The sequence below is a fragment of the Sesamum indicum genome, linkage group LG12 (assembly GCF_026168435.1).
Source record: "Sesamum indicum cultivar Baizhima isolate 11 linkage group LG12, ASM2616843v1, whole genome shotgun sequence".
NCBI lineage: Eukaryota > Viridiplantae > Streptophyta > Magnoliopsida > Lamiales > Pedaliaceae > Sesamum > Sesamum indicum.
The window spans coordinates 17,509,026-17,526,770 of record NC_142668.1 but is presented as its reverse complement, the minus strand read 5'-3'; the positions used below and the strand labels follow the sequence as shown (position 1 = coordinate 17,526,770).

Genomic DNA, 17,745 nt, shown 5'->3' with positions numbered 1-17,745 from the left:
TGTCAGATCTCAACAATCCTTTTGGTATAAATGTGTTTGCTTTCATTCAAAGAGTATTACTTTAGGCATTGAATCCACTATGGACATTAATAGAGAATATCAGCTCACAGAAAATGCCCTCCCAATTGCCCAAATGGTTTATTTGGTTTTCACAATCTCAGGAAAAGATAACAAAGAGCAACTTCAACTTCAGCTGCCGGTCCAAGCATATAAACCATAACCATCAATCGCGTTGGCATGGAGAAGAAATTAATAACTTACTCATCTTCCTCAACTACGCCAATTGGCATCAAGAAGAAATTAATAACTTACCACGTGTTGATTAGAGTACAAACTATGATGGTAACCCTCCTTGATTTGAATTAACACTTGAGATTGTCGCCTGTCTGACTACATTCTCATCTCTGGTTATTGATCGTCTAATGGCACAATGTCACTGCCGACAAGCTGCTAGCTCCTTCAACAATGACACAACTTCACTTGATGATCCCAGAAGATATCTTGCACTGGAACGTTTTCTGCCCACAGCACATGAGAAGTAATTCTCACCCTTGAGATCAAGAACCGATGGCCCTTCATGCATAGTCATCCTCTCGCGCATCCTAGACCACCAGTGGCCATTACACAAGGTGGAGGTGCCTTTCTTCTCTGGGGCTGGAAAAGGTAAAGGAGCTTTGCGGCAGAATGCAGCAAGCCCTGTTGAATTTGAAGTAAATCTGTTGAGAGAGTTGGCTCTTGATGCTGGTCCAGCAGGAAGCTCTGGCTCAAAAAAAGTATAAATGTCTTCATCCTACAACATTTTCTCCACTTTGTAAGATACTTGTTACTCAGTCGTTCATAAGAAACATCAAACGAAATGTAAACAAAGTTCCTAGTTCTACGACTTCTGTTTACACCTTTGGTAGAAAATGGCCAATGCACAAAACGTAATCAATTGGAGCCTTCTCATCATTGTGATGAACTATTTCTCCCAGGATTCTATCAATTGCAGCACCCTGAAATGGGTCAAGCACAAAACTCAGAAGAGTTCTTTAAGAATATAAAACAGTGGGCAATATTACCATAAGACTCACTTTGGTTACACCAACTGCTCGGACCTCAACGGATCTCGCTCCTTGAACGACATCAACAGAAGCATTTGAAATTGGGCCTGTCCATAGGTGCTGTAGCAGATCCTTCGACTGAAGCTTCCCAAATTCAACATCTGGGCTTACGCTCACAGAACATCAAAACAGTAAAAAGTGAAGGACGCGGCGCAGAAACTGATCATAATACTTTTTGTGGTTGAGTATAAAGGGGCTAGAGTGTGAAATTAAAATAAAAACAATAAAAAATAAATAACCTGCATGCTTGTAATTCCATACAAGGGAAGTTTCACGAAGCTCAAAATGAGAACGGGGGGTCCTCTCAGTGAAATATTCGAAAACATGCTGAAACAATTGAAGTTGGCATGAGGATTTTAAAATAAAACAAAGGTAATGCACACTAGGAAGATGTATCCATAGAACCTTCACACTGTCAACCCAGTCCATATTTAGGTTTTCCGGCATTGTTGTCATCCAATCTCCTGTAGTAAGGCGCAGAAACATCCCATGTTCTGCGGCCAACCACAAATTATATTCTCCAAAATTCTGCAGAATACATCAGTCAACAAAGTAGAATTTGGTGATGGAAAAGTTGATCGTAAGTGAAAGCAAAAAAACCTCATCAAGAACATTTCTGTCACTTCCGCTAAGGACAATTATTGTGGTCTTTGGATCAGCACAAAGTCTTTTCAAGGGTTCTCTCAATTCTGGATGTAACTTAGGCTCCATATCTTTAAACTGATCAACCCTTCTCCCTAGGGTGTCTGCTGGTTTAGTTAGTGTTGCATTAAATCCCTGCAACAAATGTAGGAATCTCAATACAAGTTCATCAATATGCACAGAGAAATACAATAATAGTCCATATTCATCCCTGTGGGCATAAGATCAATCAAGTGGACACAATTACAATGCTATCTTGGAGATGTTTAGTTTGTGGTTTCACTAATTACTGACTATTCACAGTATGAAAATGAGGAGTTGGAGCTAATATCAGACATTTAACAGCACGCCTTTTGAGAACCCTTCTTGGTCATTCTAAACATGGTTGCTCAAGAAAAATACAAAAATTATCCATTCAAGGTTTCCTAATTAAGCTTCAAAATGAAAGAAGCCTAATTATCCACGGATAGTGTATTAGTGTTCTGTGTGCTGGTGTCCACATGCTACAGAGTCCAGGAATTCCTTGTGGTTTTGACAGGATGTTGATTACACAAATGTAGGAAAATATTTTGTGGTGAAGGGTGATAAGTTCATAATACAAATCAAAAAATGAAGGTAAAATCCGAGTTTAGGAACATGAATTACCAGAATAAGCAAGCGATTATTTGCCTGCAAATAATGGTCAACGGCCTCTCTTTTAGGAAGTAAAGGAGGAATTTGCCGAGTCCTTAGCTGTGCTTCAACAACAGTATCGTTGAGTTCACTATATACAGGAAAATGAATTTGGTTCAGAGAAATACTTTAGCAGTGTCAATACTTAAACCTGGTTTTACTAGATGAAGTCAAAGAGCACTTCAGCAGGGTATACATTAAGGATCTCGAAAGAACGTGCTCTAGACGTCAACAAAAAACATATAAGAATCCCTGGTTTTAGATATGCTTCGGCACAAAATAAAAAATCGCTGTGTACCTGACAAAAGTCTCTGCCCATTCTTGTGATGTGTGAGTGGTAACATGCGTGAAGTTATGTCGATGTCGTTTTTCTCTTTCATCAGCTGGCATAGTCAAAGCATAACCAATTGAGGCAGCAACTTCTGTAATATTCCAAGGGTTCACCAAAATTGCTCCAGCACCAAGAGACTGTGCGGCACCAGCAAACTGACAAACAGAGAGCACAAAATTTGAATGAAATATAGAACAAGTAATTCAAGCTATTGATCACACTTCTTCCGCGACTTAATGGGCGGCATTGGGCTGACGAATCGTGAATCTAGGTATCTTTTTTCTAATGAAATATAAAAAGTAACATAAAACGAGAGGAAGATACCTGTGATATCCTTTTGTAACTTCACCTGTTTAATAAACTTAGTGTTGCAGAGCAGAGCACAAAAGCGAGTATAAAAGAATTATGTGGAAGCAGTTTTAGAACATAATTTGCCATTTGCCTACTCACTGAGATGGGTGCAGATGCAAGTTATGTTTCCAATACCCATTCTTCTTCAGAAAGTAAGAATTGGCTGTACTGATCAAGGGAGTAGATGAAAATGAAATAATTGCAGCCCCCTAAAATCAGACACTAACTGCATCAATTTCAGGTTAAAAAGGAACCAGTTCATGAAAGTTGAAGGAGCTTTCAGTTTCTAATAGCACAACTCTAGAAACAAGGGAACAAATGATTTCATGAAATAATAAAAAATGCTCCTTAGAGGCTCCTCATGTATGCAGGCAAGAAACTGTAATATCTACCAATAGATGCCAATAAGAGAGTTTCATAAATAGTTCTATTCTGCCTAATATTTTCTGGTGGTGTTGGCGATTGTAAGATTTGAAGGTAGAATAGTCTGGAAATAACAGTCCGTTTAACGAGTATCCGGCAAATTAAAGAAAGGAGTTGAAATAACAAAGAAATCTGGGGATATCAGATATACTAACAAAAATTTACTTCTGCGGAGGATAGCAAGACATCTGCAAAATTAACAAATCCACTGGCCAAAATATAATGATTTATAGTTGACATCCACATAAGCTGTTACCAATCTTGTGAAAGAACTAAGGTCAAAGTACTTGCCAAATAAAAAATTATACAAAAATTACCTCACTTAGAATGAGGACCCCTTTCTTCGAGTCTTGGCAGGCCACAAACTCATAGCTCACAAGATTCATTCCATCCCTTAAAGATGTAACCAGAGCAACATCTGAAAGTAAAGTTCAACAGTAAAAAGGTGGAGAACAATGTAATGTAATTAATATATATAATGATGAAATATTTGATTGTAAAAGGAGTGATCATTCTGAAAGGTAATATTCAAACAGGCTGGTAGCTTATTCACAAGGGACAGATGACTCAATAGCTGTAATTTTGTCATTAACTCATTCGTTCAAGGCTTTATGTTTTGACACCAAGTGCAATCAAACTTGCAAGAGACGACCTTGTGAGTTTCATCATTCCTAAGAAACAACCAGAAGGACGGGACAAAACCAAAAACAAAAGCGGAAACCAAAAAAAGAAGGCAGAAGTAACAAATCCATGGTGCCATCAGTCATTAGGCAATTGATTCTGCTTCATGATCAGAATAGTTTTAAAATGTTCTCAGTCAGGCAATATATTCTGTAACTCCATACAAGTATCTGTGCTTCCAGCAACAAATCTAATTAAATGCAGGTTGATGGTAAACATGTCTTCGCCGTAACATGTTGAAAAGTCATGCAAAACCTGATTCAAAACCTGATTACATTGTAAGTTCACCCATTGGAGTTGCTTGTTCCATTAAATTATTTTTCCTGGATGCTTTCCGGACCAAGCCGAGCAATCAAAGATAAACCAGGGACGAAAGTCAAGAAAATGCGTACCAGTGACAGCATATAGCGCACATAATGCATGGAAATCAAGAGATCTGTCCTGCAAAAAAATTTAAAAATTGTATTAGATGCAGTACATGCAACTACAACTTACAAGAAAATCCCCAAAACATTCTCATGTTATTCTATCTAAGCTCTACATTAAACCAAAAAAAAACCTGTTTCCGTGTTTAGGCAATAAGATTTGACCCAAACAACAGGCATAACTTAGAGAAATTAAACAATCAAAAAAGAAATGACGTAAAACAATTAATAGTGTTACCAATTTCCATACTTATATGCGTGACATGTTAAACATTATAAAGCAGTTGCAACTATCCGAAACCCATGCATGCTATTGTTTTATTTTCTTAATTTTTATTGTTCTTCCTCTCCTATATTGAACTTCGTGTTTTACTTCTTAAAAAATATATTTTATCAGAATTAAACCCATGCTAGACTTCAAAGATGGCTTGGTCCAGCAAATTAGCCACCCATCCAATGCGAGGAATAAAGCACTCCAATGTAGATGAGTGGAGATTTACCATGTGAATCAACGACTTATTACTATACACCTTCACACTGTCGTTTTGTTAAATAAAAAACTGACTAAGCAAAGATATGTAGCCCGATAGTCCTTGTTCATAAGGACAATCTTCGAAACTAACAGAACTTTATGACGATTATGTCAATATGAAATTCAACTCTTAAAATCAGTTGGTTTAAGGCATGCAATCTCACTAGATGATGTATCGGAACAGTTGTAAGAGTCCCAAATCTTCCATTTATCCTTCCAACTATTTCGTGAACTTGGGATGACAGCTTTTGATCTGCCAGATACAAAGAATAAACAATAAGCTACAGATTATCTATATAAAATGCAGATTCTGAAAGAAGGAAGGGGGAGATAGAAAAGACAACCAACTATCAAACAAGAATAAAATCATTGGAAACAGGTAAGGCTTTTAAATTGGAGCCAAGTGAAATTGTGAGCTTTGGCACAAGAATACATCCAATAGGAGCAATTCCTTCAATACTTCATGCAGTTGACGGATTCTTTAACCAACACAGTAAAACCATCTTCTCTGTCCCACTTGTGTACTGAGGCCATAAATGTTTGTTATAGAAGGGTGGAGATTTTATTATTTTGAAAAGAATTAAATGGAAATTCTGAAAAAGTCTTTCCACTAGCATTCAATGATAAATCAAATTTTGCTGCAAATCGTATAAAGCTTGATGGGAAAGTTGATAGTTAAAACAGATAAGACTTTTATTTTTTCCAAATAACCTTAAAAAAAGTCTTGATTTCAGATCTATTTCTCTTTCTTTCTCTGAAATATACAACCTAAAACATATAAAAAATGTAGAAACACTAGTAAAAGTAGTAGTGATTATTATTACCAACTTCACTACAGTTGAGCATAAAGGATGAGGATACATACACTCAGGAACATCTGTCCTTGTTGGTACAGCAATTTGTACTAAAACTACCTTGTCGCGCCAAATTGGATTTTCTTCAAGGAATTTTTCAAATGCCAAAATTTTCTGGGGTATTCCCTTAATCATATCCAGACGATCAACTCCTAGCATTACCTGTTCAAACACATAAAAGCAGCATTAGCGACTAAGAAATAGAATTAACCAACACCAAGACAAAGTCCAAAGAAAGCTAATCCAATATCCAAACCTCCATTATATTGAGACTGAGGGCACAATGAAAGACATGCAGATTGGCTAATATAGCTCATCAGGATGATATTACAAACTTACAGAAAGACAGTGTTGTAGAAGTTCAAACATTATATCCCACATATAATATACTGAGTAAACATAAGTCCGCAACAGTGACTATCGTCCTAGCACATGCCATGTGTACCTTTCTTCCAGCAAACCTCTCTTTCAATACTTCGATGTGATTCTTCACTTGTGGAAGCTCAAGCGCTCGAATGAACCGATCAGAATCTATACCAATTGGAAACTGTAGATCAGAAGTCCTAATGAATTAGTCTTAATAATGCCATGAAATGATGTGCATTGCAATTCTGTTGCAAGCATGAGGTGTAAGAAGGGAAAATTCTGCTATTCCATATGCCTATACCGCAGCAACGCGAGTGAGCTTTCCTTGATCTTCCACACCATCAGGTGTGCCTTCAAGCCCCAAAATACGAGTACATGCACTTACAAAATGCCTTGCATAATCATATGTGTGAAATCTGAGAGCAAACACCACAACATATATATGTGTGAGATCTTAACAAGTTAGGAAGAATGTAACATCCTATGTTATTTGCTTCATGGACAAAGTTTAACAAGGACAGATGCATGAAACACTTAGAATTTTATACTTGACATTCTGGCTCTTCAATTCGTAGGGCATTGAATGTTTTAAGAACATGAAAGTCCATGTGAAACTTGTACATTAAATATACCTAAATTATCCATGGGTAACATTGCCATATATGTTCCTCAGTGCTCTAGCTTCCCTGATATGACCTAAGGCATGCCGGGGATGTCCCCTTGCCTAGTAGTTATCACACCCCAGCCTGTTCATCAGTATTAGTACATCTTCCGACTACATAGCTCTAGGGGAATTATCTTAGACGCTAAGCTTCAATCAAATTTATCAACCATTGAGTTCCTAGTGTTCCCTCATTATTCATCAATTAGAAATTCTGTCATAAATATGTCCTAAATTTGTCCCCTATCCATTATGTAACAAGACATACAGAGGAAAGATAGAAACTTGCTAAAAATAATGGGACTCACCCAACCAAATCAGCAGCAAGAACAGATCTTAACAGTTCTGATCTTGACGGCAATGTTCGATGAATTTCAGATGAGGGGAAAGGGGTGTGGAGAAACCAACCCACTTTCATTTTGTTGTTATAGTCTTTAAGGCACCTCGGGAGAAACATCAGATGATAATCATGGCACCAAACCACATCACCCTCCCTGTAATGCTCATTGACAACATGAGCAAACATCTGGTTTGCTTTCTTGTACGCAGCAAACTGAGACTGGAAGCTTCGCGTGGTTGCAAGGCGGTCTTCTTGTGGAAGCCCAAGATAGTGGAAAAGAGGCCATAAGATGTTGTTACAGTAACCATTATAGTATTGGTGAACAATTTCCTCATCGAGGAACACAGGGATGCACCTCTGCAGTAGTTAGAAGAATAAGTTTCAGTCATTAGGTGATGTAAGGCAATGTTCCAGTGAAGAATAACATGAAATGTTAGACGTTAATAACAGTTTCAGATTAATCCATGTATACGAACCTTTTCAGCTAGAGCTTTAGTTAGCGACCTCTGTCCGGCTTGATCAGGAACATTTACACCAGCCCATCCTATCCATCTAGCTTCAAACTCACTGACACCTTCAAGAGGATATAATTCAACAAGTTCCTAAGACTCATCATTGATAAAAGGTCATGACTATGCAGTTACGAAGAGCAAGTGTCATAGTAAGACAACAACAGAATTAGGCATAGGCAAAACAATTGGCAAATGGTTCTGAATACACAACAGAAATACAGACACCACTGTCTATTTCTTACCCAGAAGAGCACTAACTAGGCCTCCCACACTTATTTCAAGAGCCCATGAGTCTTCGCTTCTTCTAATTGCAGACACAGGGAGCCTGTTGGCCACAACTATCAACCTTTGTTTGGGGACTCGACCATCCTGTTTCTCACAGCCATCATTCAGATGTTTTGCTGAAGCATTCCCCTCAATGAAATCACCCTCTCGGTATCCCCTCTCACCGTTGGATAGATACAGGTCATTTATGTTTCCAAAAGTGTCCACATCCCCATTATTGTCTCTCGTTTCTTCATTAGATTGAGAAGACCTGGTGGACCGTCTTAGCTTTCTTTCCCTTATAAGCCTCTCCAGTCTACTCATGGGTATGGTGGTAGTTGACTTACAGTGGTTATCAAGCATACACATGATTAGTGATTCGTCCTGCATCAGACATCAATAAGTGCTTCAAGTATCAAAGTTTCTTACTCAAATCAATCCAAACAATTGTTCAAACTGGAAGACTCCAAACTATATTTATAAACACCAAATATTCCCATAGTATATTCATCTTTTTAAATTAATTTTGATGGTTGAGAAGGCAAAAGGTAAGTTATCAATATGGATGGTTGAAATGTAAAAGAGATCACAAATATCAGAAAGTTGAAATATGCCATCAAGATTATACTCATGCAAACTAAAACCACCCACCCCCATTATTCATCACAAAGAAAATAATGAATGAGACTGGTTCTTAATATGCCATAGAATGAGAATGAAGTTTAAAAAACAAAAGTTGGGATAACATCCTTCTGATCAATTAAATCTTTATTCTTTCAAATGGAAGTTGATCAAAGTGATAATCAATAATAGTATGAGAACGGCAGTGAAAGTAAGATACTAAATAAGTTGAGATAAAGGCCAAAAAGATCCCCTTATGTCAATCAGTTATGGAAAGAAAAAAGATTAATAGAAATTCAATGTAATAACGTACTCTAAAGTTTTTCTTTCACACGGGTTTCCATAAAACAATTTTGCCAATACTTGGCGATAATGAGGCAGATTGAAGAGAAAGAAAGGCGTACATGCACATTCAGTATTTCATCCTTTAATTTACTTGCTTTTGGATTCTAATGTCCGCGTGATTCAACCTATAAAATCTCTTTACAAACCCCCCAAAAATATCAGAAACCCAAGTTTTAGCAGATGAAAAATCATCATAAAACCCCAGTAGTTGTTGAAATCAAGAAATCTAACTAGGAAAATTTCGAAATCAAGAAACATCAAGAAGTTGAAGAAGTTATAAAGAAAATAAATAAAAAGAAAAAAGAGAATAAGACCAAGGGTTTCACCAAATTGTTACTGTAGGAAATGCCGTTCCCTTGAGATGGTTCCATGTCCTCTGGCAGACTCCACCGAAATGGCGCTTGTCACAGAAACACGGTTGTTGAACCGAGTTACATAGTCGAGAGAGAGAGAGAAAGAGAGCAGAATGCAAGTTGGCAGAGATATGAGGGAGGATATTTTTCAAAGGGCTGTGGCCAAGAAAGAGAGAGGACAAAATCCTGACTGACTGTAAGTGCGCAGGTACAGTCACAGATATATGTAGAGAGAGAGAGAGAGAGAAGGAGAGTTACAACTCACAACTCACCCTTCTGATTACTGAATCTTTGAGATTATGATGGCACACAGCTTTTTCCACTATTCCGCCATGCAGACTTCTGCCGCAGGTGCCTTTCTTTGCCACCCATATATATATATATAAACCCTCGCCTCATTTCCAATTATACTTTTTCTTATTTAATAAATAAATACACATATTTACATAGTATAGTATAGTATAGTATATGATACAGTAGTTTGAGTTTCCTGATAAGTCGGTTTCCCAAACCAACGTCACGCCACAAACATCCCTTCTAATATCCTACATATCAACTTACTTTGATTCCCATTTTGTGTTTGTGAAATTGGCAATCAAATTCTCCTTTTTTAAATACTGCACATTTTCCTCGCCATTTATTATTCTTATTAGTGTTCAAAAAATTTAATTTTTTATTCATTATACTCTTATTTTAACAATCGTTAATCTTCAATTATGAAAATAAATAATCCAAATTATAAATAATTATATAAATATATTTTTTTATTTATATATAATTATATATATACAATATATATAATGTGTATATATATACACGAAGACGACAAAGGGACAATCACCACCTCATGGCAACAACCATCACCGCCCAACCTCTGGACGATGCCGAGGTCGCCCAGCACAAAAGGGGGTCTGGGGGATGCCGACTCGCCCCTAGACCTAGGCGACTCATGCTAGTTCTTGTGGTGGCCAGCAACAAGAGAAATGGAAAAATAAAAAGAAAATATAAAAAGTAAATAAATTATATATAAATTATTTTTATTTTTTTAAAATGATTTAATTTTTGTAAATTTATACTTAATAAAAATATTGATGTTTTATTTGACTACATATAGTGTTAAATATCAATTTAAATATTATCTATAAATAATATAACTTAAAAAATGTGACTTTTTTCGTAGTTTGATCTTTAATTAATATATTCCATAAGTAAATAAATTTATTAAATCTAAACTAAATAACAATTAAATTAGTTAATAGATATATAATTATTACCGTGCCCCAAAATCACAAACTCCTACTTTTCTTCTTTTTTCTTTTTGTGTTAAAGTGTAATAGACGCCAAGGAGGGATATTCTACCATCCATATTCACATAACTTACCCGTGTAATGTACTTTTCGTCTGTTATTGATGAAAGAGGGGCTTTTATAGGGTTACAAACAAAAGTTCTTTTGGCTTTTCATTAATATAGGGGAGTTTTCGACTAATTTTAGTGAGAGTTTTATGTATCTTCCTCTCGAAACTTTGTCTATCTCATTTAATTTATTTTTTCTTTTCATTCAGGGATAATTAACATTATAAATATAAATGAGAGCCTGCCAACATAATACTTTTTATTAGGCCTATCATATAATTCTTTATTATTACGAAATATTTAATTTTTACTATAATTAATATTTCATTTGAATCATAACGACTGGTAATTAAATAATAGATTTATTGTCATTTATTCAAATTTAAGTTTTTGACCAACAATTTATTCTACTTTAATGATATTTACAATATTTTGTCAAATTAATTGTAAGTTTCAATGCTTTATAGCAATTCTAAAAGGCTCTATTGAGACAGTTCAATAGTTTGGACTTTCAAATTTTCGTTTTACAATTTTTTAATTCAAAATTTTGGTGTGTAAAAAAAATAATAACACGCCAAATAACATTAATATATATTTATTAATTTGAAAATTAAGTATTAGAAAAAACATTTAAGATAAGCAATAAGTTGTACCGATACTACATATGTGTGGATTAATATATCTTAAAAAATATTTATTTTTCTATAAGATGAGTTGTCTCTTTAAAATGAATTTTATATATAACATAAGTTAATTAATTGATTATTATATAATAATTATATAAATGAATACGATAAACACTCAAATTTTGCCCCATACATTACGACTAGAAAGCTTTGGCGACTCTAAAGTCGTGTAACACGAGTACTTTGCCCCATACATTACGACTAGCAATTTTACCGACATCCACCACAGACAATACTCCGCTGGAGCTCCACCACCAAAACCCTAATGAGGGCCACTCCGCCGTGTCTTCTCTTCATCACTTGTCTCGTTTTGTCTTCTTCGCTGTCTCATTCCTATTCTTTCTCCTTCTCCAACTATCAGACCATATTGTCCCTCTCCCACTCCCTCATTTCCCGCGTCGTTACCCGCCGAGCCTCCCGCGGTGATGTCGACGGCGCGGAGCGGGCCAGGGCGTTGGCCTATAATCTGGAGCGTGGGTTGGGTCTCGGCTTCTACAAGTTCGCTTGGAATGTGGGATGGGATTATATAAAGCATTACGCGTGGAGAGACGCGTTGTCGTTTGAAGCCCTAGGGGGCGTTCTGTCGGATCTGAATGTGTTGTTAGAGGCTGTATGTGAGTTTAATCGGATCCAGTCGGAGGTGGAGAGGGTGGCTTGGGTCGGTCAATATTACACCAAGGCCCTTAGGGTTTCACGGTCGCTCTTCACTCGACTGCTCAAAGTTTTCCGTCAACCCGTATGTGTGTCGTTTGTTTTACTTTCTTGTTCTTGTTCCTATTGATTTTCTAAAAATAGAGCAATTTACCTCCCCCATTTTAAAAAACATAAGGAGTTATTTTGCTATTTACTTCTTATAGGGGTAATTTACTTGCATTTTTCCCGAAGGAATTGTGATGAGCCATGTTGTAGTAATTCACGAAATTGCAGTGGGCAGGGCCCAGAGTGTCAATGCCCATCGTATAAAAATGATTCTTGCTTTTGTCTCTGCCGAAGTGTTCTTGTCAATTTGATAATCAACGTTGGCACCTGGCTGTAAAGAAAGATACTACCTTGACTTTGATTGTTTGTCCTTACAAACGTTTGGGGTAACTTTTCAAGTAAAAGGAAAACGAGGAAAAACGGCATATTAGTTCAATAAACTGTTCTTGTATGATAGTTCTTGGCATCCATTGGATTGGTGAAATCGTTGTTATATGAGTTGCAACTTTATTTCTTTTGAGTGCTAGAAAGTTAATCCTGGTATATCTTGGACTGATGGTGGTTTTGTCCATGGAACAGGGAGTATTGAGGGAAGTGGTGGTGACCCTGCAGAAAGAAGTTGTGGAGGGTGATTTGTTGAGGGACTGCCTCGAGTTGGGTGCTGATGACCTCAAGGGTTTGATCCAAATTTTCAAGGACATTGCTCTCCTATATTACTCTGCTTCTCCCAAAACTGATCTGTGAATGGGGATTTTTCCTGAAAAATAACGGGACTCTGACCATTTCATAGCAGTCATTTCCATGTAAGTATGGATGACCTACAGGGGCCAGCAGCACTTCATAGCTTAAAGTTGCTGAGCTATATGGATGTGGCAGCGTATTATGCATATGGTGGCATGATCCGATTCTGGTCCTAACGAAGGGAGGTCCGTAAGTTGAGATTTGGGCTTGAGGTGCTTGTTACGGAACTTGGCATTCTCAGTGATTACTTATGTGGTGGAAAGAGAATCATTTTCTGAAGTAGACTCTTCAAGTGCGTCTTTACTGCTGTTTCTTCAACTGCCTAATTTAATTGAACAGCAGCAGCAGAGCTCTGATCACATGTGCAATGAATGCTATCTTAGTCAATTACATTGATTATCCTATCTTTTTCTCATAACTATGCCCTTGTAAATTATTCACCTTTAAGGTGGCAGCACTTTCTTGTTTAATACCTTCGGCCAAATATATTGTAATATTGCTGTAGATCGCCTCTGGAGATCTTGTATCCTCCTTTTCCTTTGAGCTAGTGTTAAGCAATTCAAAAGATTCGACCGTATTGAGAAGTGAAGAATATCATGAGTATGCTCGTCTTAAAGGGTTTTTGGCTAAAGAAGAGAAGATGAAGTTTGATCTATAAAGTAAACACCTGTCTCTGCTATTCGATTCCTGCTTATGCTGGCGGGAAACCCAGCCAAATTATCATGTGAAGTGGCAATGAGAATTAGAAGAACATCATCAAGTAAAACTATTCAATCATCAACCCTTGCACTTCCCACCCCTTGGTCCAAAAACACTAAGGTTACATTTGGATTAGAGCTGAGGATTTAAAACAAGGATTTCAAATGATTTCATATTAAATAAATTTAAAATTCATTAGTCCCAAATGAAAGTTCAAGAACTTGAACAATTTTGTGGCATGAATTTATCTAAACAAGTTTAATGAATCTGAAATCTTTAAATCCAAAAAACAACACAAATGAAGAAAAATAAGGCTCATTACATGAAGTAGGTTCCTATCAACGTCGCATTAAATCTGGAGCTACTAACTACTCCCCTGCTATTTTGAGGTCAACTTGCACCAATTTACAAACTCAACTTCAATAGTTGGATAACCTATCTATTCTTAAACATTAATTAGTTGGTATTTTAATATGTAAACTATTACATGTATACAAATGTAATTATCCCAAAACAAAATAAGAAGAAAGCACGTATAAAAATGTCAATTCTGGACCCAAATCATATCATTAATTTCCTGAAAACATATTCCCCTCCGAAATACATTTAGAAGAATTTCATCCATTTATTTTCTCCACTTTTTGATGAGCATTTGCTCCATTTCTTAAAGTCTTGCTCTTTTTTCTTGCATTAGCTGTCGAGGCACCAAATTTGTACGTTGCCAAATATCTTTTAAAACTCCAAGAAAATCTAAAAATTTAACACTTTATTAGCTGCTTGATAACATGAATTCAATGTTTGGACAACGGTTGTACAATTAACAAAGAACAAATTTTCAGAAAGTTAAGAATTATGTTGAGTCAGGCTTGCAGCTGGACATTTTCTCTTGACGGGGTTATTCAGAACCTGGAGGCCTACTACGTCTACAATGGCTTCCATATTGTCTTCCTGTAGGCTTACACTTTCTTTAAAGTAGAAATACGGGTTTACATGATGATCAGCTTCATGTCCTGCAGCTGACAGCATGATTGGATCAAAAGATTTGGTAAGTAGTCACTGGTTCACCGGATATTAATATTGCTTTGCAAATAAACTCTTGTAACTAATCACAGACGACTTTGCAGTTTTGAAAATGGCAGGAAGGAATTATTTGGATCTCCAGACATTAATTGCACTGATTTGTATACATGGCTCCAAAAGTGAAGACCGGGTCGCAGATTGCCTTTTTTCGTCGCAGACATCTCACGTTATGTCCGCGTGAAATCAATGCATCTAACTAACTCCATCTCTGTATGTAGAACAGCTGAAAATCTGTCATTTCCAGTTTGCAAAAACTTGTGCAAATACGTATATATATGTACGCTTTCATGCCTTAAATTTCATCACACACTCCAACACTCACTGGCCCTCCTACTTTCATCTTTACTTCTTTATTTCTGATCCTCCTTTTTGCTTTTGCTTGCTTGCATTTACATTTATTTTCTCTACTGCTACAACTACATACATTTATATTTGGATATATCTACAATGCGAAGTGGGCTTAAGCCATGGATTGTGGTGTGTGTGGTTGTGGCTGTGGCGGTGAATCTCCTTAATGGGGTTGTGGCGGAGCCCCAAGTTCCATGTTACTTCATATTTGGTGATTCATTGGTGGACAATGGTAACAATAATAACATTCAGTCCTTGGCCCGGGCTAATTACTTGCCTTACGGCATTGATTTTCCAGACGGGCCGACTGGGAGGTTCTCCAATGGTAAAACTACAGTTGATGTCATCGGTAAGCTCTACTATCCCTTCTCTGACCGTCAACCATAGAGATGAAATTGCATGAATGAATGTGATTAATTAAGTTATGTCGACCATGTGCAAGAACTAACCCTCTAGCTAGATCTTGTGAGCTAACTACAGTATTCCACATTATGGAATCATCAAGATTATTTATTGATCTGGAAAATGACCTATACTTATTTGCTATATTCTACAGCGGAGCTGCTAGGCTTTGACGACTATATTCCGCCATACGCCAGTGCACGAGGCGAACAAATACTCAGGGGAGTGAACTACGCATCTGCTGCTGCTGGAATTAGATCAGAAACTGGCCAGCAGTTGGTAGGGCGGCATCCCTCATTCCTTAACATTAATTAACGAAATCGGACAATATTTCCATTACATAATATATTAACTGTCTGGAAACCTGTTAATTCATTAGGGTGCTCGAATCGATTTTACTGGGCAAGTAAATAACTACAAGGACACAGTTGAACAAGTGGTGAACATACTAGGTGATGAAGACTCTGCTGCCAATTACTTGAGCAAGTGCATATACTCAATTGGAGTGGGCAGCAATGACTATCTTAACAACTACTTCATGCCTCTCTACTACTCAACTAGCCGTCAGTACTCGCCTGAACAATATGCCGATATCCTCATTCAACAGTATTCCCAACAAATAAGGGTAGGTCAACTCAGATTTTTTTGGTATCACCAATTGTCTTTTCTTTTGTTTTTGTTAACTGTTCTTGGTTTTGGGGCAATATACATACATGCAGACTTTGTACAACTATGGAGCTCGGAAGTTTGCTTTAATTGGAGTGGGGCAAATCGGGTGCAGCCCGAATGCGTTGGCCCAGAATAGCCCGGATGGCTCTACATGCGTGCAAAGAATTAACGGCGCAAATCAGATATTCAACAACAAGCTGAGAGCATTAGTTGATGAGTTCAACAGCGATGCACAGGATGCAAAATTTATCTACATTAACGCATACGGAATTTTCCAGGATTTGATTGAGAACCCTTCAGCCTTTGGTAATGTTTATCACAACCTAAACTGAGTTAATTTTTCCTTTTGTTTCTCGCTAGCTGTTTTAACACTTATGTCTTTGTCTATGTTGGTTACAGGTTTTAGGGTGACAAATGCTGGATGCTGTGGGGTGGGGAGGAACAATGGGCAAATAACATGTCTCCCTCTACAAACTCCATGCCAAAACAGAGATGAATACTTGTTTTGGGACGCATTCCATCCCACAGAAGCTGCAAATATCATTGTCGGCAGGAGGTCATACAGTGCTCAAAAGGCATCAGATGCATATCCCTTTGATATTCGCCGCTTGGCTCAACTCTAAGAACAATACAAGAGTGATGCAATTATAAGGTGTTTGTATAAGTTGATGATCATCAAATGTAATGTCTATATATAATTTGTTCCGACATATGCTTTCTTTGTTCTGATCAGTTGATGTTTGTCATATTTTTGTGTTGCAACTGTTGTAGTATGGAAATATTAATATCATTTTTCTGGCTTCAAATTTATGTTTTTCGTATTAGATCATACATGGAGATTGTTTTTCTTTTTTCAAAAGCACTTGGATGGTAATATCAAATCGCTGGATCATATACTTAAAATCTTTCGATGTTATTTTCGGTTTCCATTTTAGTTAAATATCACGTTTTCATTGTTTTCGTCTTACGACCGACAAGTTGCATCATCATGTGGTCGGAAATCACTCTTTGGCTAAAATGTACTACGTTCAAGAGATATGATAAGACTTAGACTTTATATTGCATACTACGTACATTATCAATTATGTATCGACTTTTCTCCTGCAAAACCACTAAACTAAAAGTCTGAGAACTACAGTGCACCTTATCAAGAAAGTTGCTTTTAGAACGAGGAGACGTGGCAATCTTCTACCTCACAGAGGAAACTTATCAATGGAAATCTCGACTCAGGTGAATGAAGAGAGGGACAGGATTTTCTGTCCTAAAAAGGACACCAAGACTTCGACTTCTTTCCTAGAAAACAAACTTCTCTCACAGATACGATCAAACGCTGTCCCTCCTCCACCATAATGAATTCCGTCGCGACGTCTATTTGTATTTAATGCTAATCCGTAACAAACTTTTTTTTTTTTTTAATTCAAATCAAGTTTAGTTGAAACAAATTTATTGATCACGAACTGTATGTCAACCACACAACATGTGCTCAATCCAAACTACAATTTTCCAAAGAAGTTTATACACACAAATCTTTCTCTCCCTTTATGTCCGGCCACATCATTCTCCCACTTCCAGCTCCAGAAAGTCATCAATC

At 37.0% G+C, this 17,745-nt stretch overlaps 3 protein-coding genes across 4 annotated transcripts; 2 read left to right on the top strand and 1 right to left on the bottom strand.

Annotated features, from left to right (window-relative positions):
* Nucleotides 1–104: 104 nt before the first annotated feature.
* LOC105180212 (alpha,alpha-trehalose-phosphate synthase [UDP-forming] 1-like) lies at nt 105–9,845 on the bottom strand. Of its 2 annotated transcripts, XM_088876322.1 has the most exons (18): nt 9,450–9,842; nt 8,136–8,541; nt 7,858–7,955; nt 7,350–7,738; nt 6,682–6,796; nt 6,460–6,561; nt 6,026–6,176; nt 5,325–5,413; nt 4,596–4,644; nt 3,840–3,940; nt 2,716–2,903; nt 2,391–2,508; nt 1,704–1,880; nt 1,509–1,631; nt 1,343–1,430; nt 1,074–1,204; nt 897–995; nt 105–790 (listed from the first exon to the last, which is right to left on the bottom strand). In XM_088876322.1, the coding sequence occupies exons 1-18, from the start codon at nt 9,492–9,494 to the stop codon at nt 434–436; spliced, it is 2,826 nt and encodes a 941-aa protein (XP_088732448.1). In that variant the 5' UTR covers nt 9,495–9,842; the 3' UTR covers nt 105–433. The 2 variants fall into 2 exon arrangements, with proteins under 2 accessions (XP_088732448.1, XP_088732447.1); XM_088876321.1 differs by having other exon boundaries at nt 1,343–1,631; nt 9,450–9,845.
* Nucleotides 9,846–11,675: 1,830 nt separating this feature from the next.
* Nucleotides 11,676–13,460, top strand: LOC105180187 (adenine phosphoribosyltransferase). The gene is made up of 2 exons (XM_011103848.3): nt 11,676–12,252; nt 12,795–13,460. The coding sequence occupies exons 1-2, from the start codon at nt 11,782–11,784 to the stop codon at nt 12,957–12,959; spliced, it is 636 nt and encodes a 211-aa protein (XP_011102150.1). The 5' UTR covers nt 11,676–11,781; the 3' UTR covers nt 12,960–13,460.
* Nucleotides 13,461–14,296: 836 nt separating this feature from the next.
* Nucleotides 14,297–16,960, top strand: LOC105180227 (GDSL esterase/lipase At5g45670). The gene is made up of 6 exons (XM_088876323.1): nt 14,297–14,700; nt 14,780–15,432; nt 15,640–15,764; nt 15,865–16,110; nt 16,205–16,460; nt 16,554–16,960. Exons 2-6 carry the CDS (start codon nt 15,183–15,185, stop codon nt 16,775–16,777), a joined length of 1,101 nt encoding a protein of 366 aa, XP_088732449.1. The 5' UTR covers nt 14,297–14,700; nt 14,780–15,182; the 3' UTR covers nt 16,778–16,960.
* The last annotated feature ends 785 nt before the right edge of the window (nt 16,961–17,745 follow it).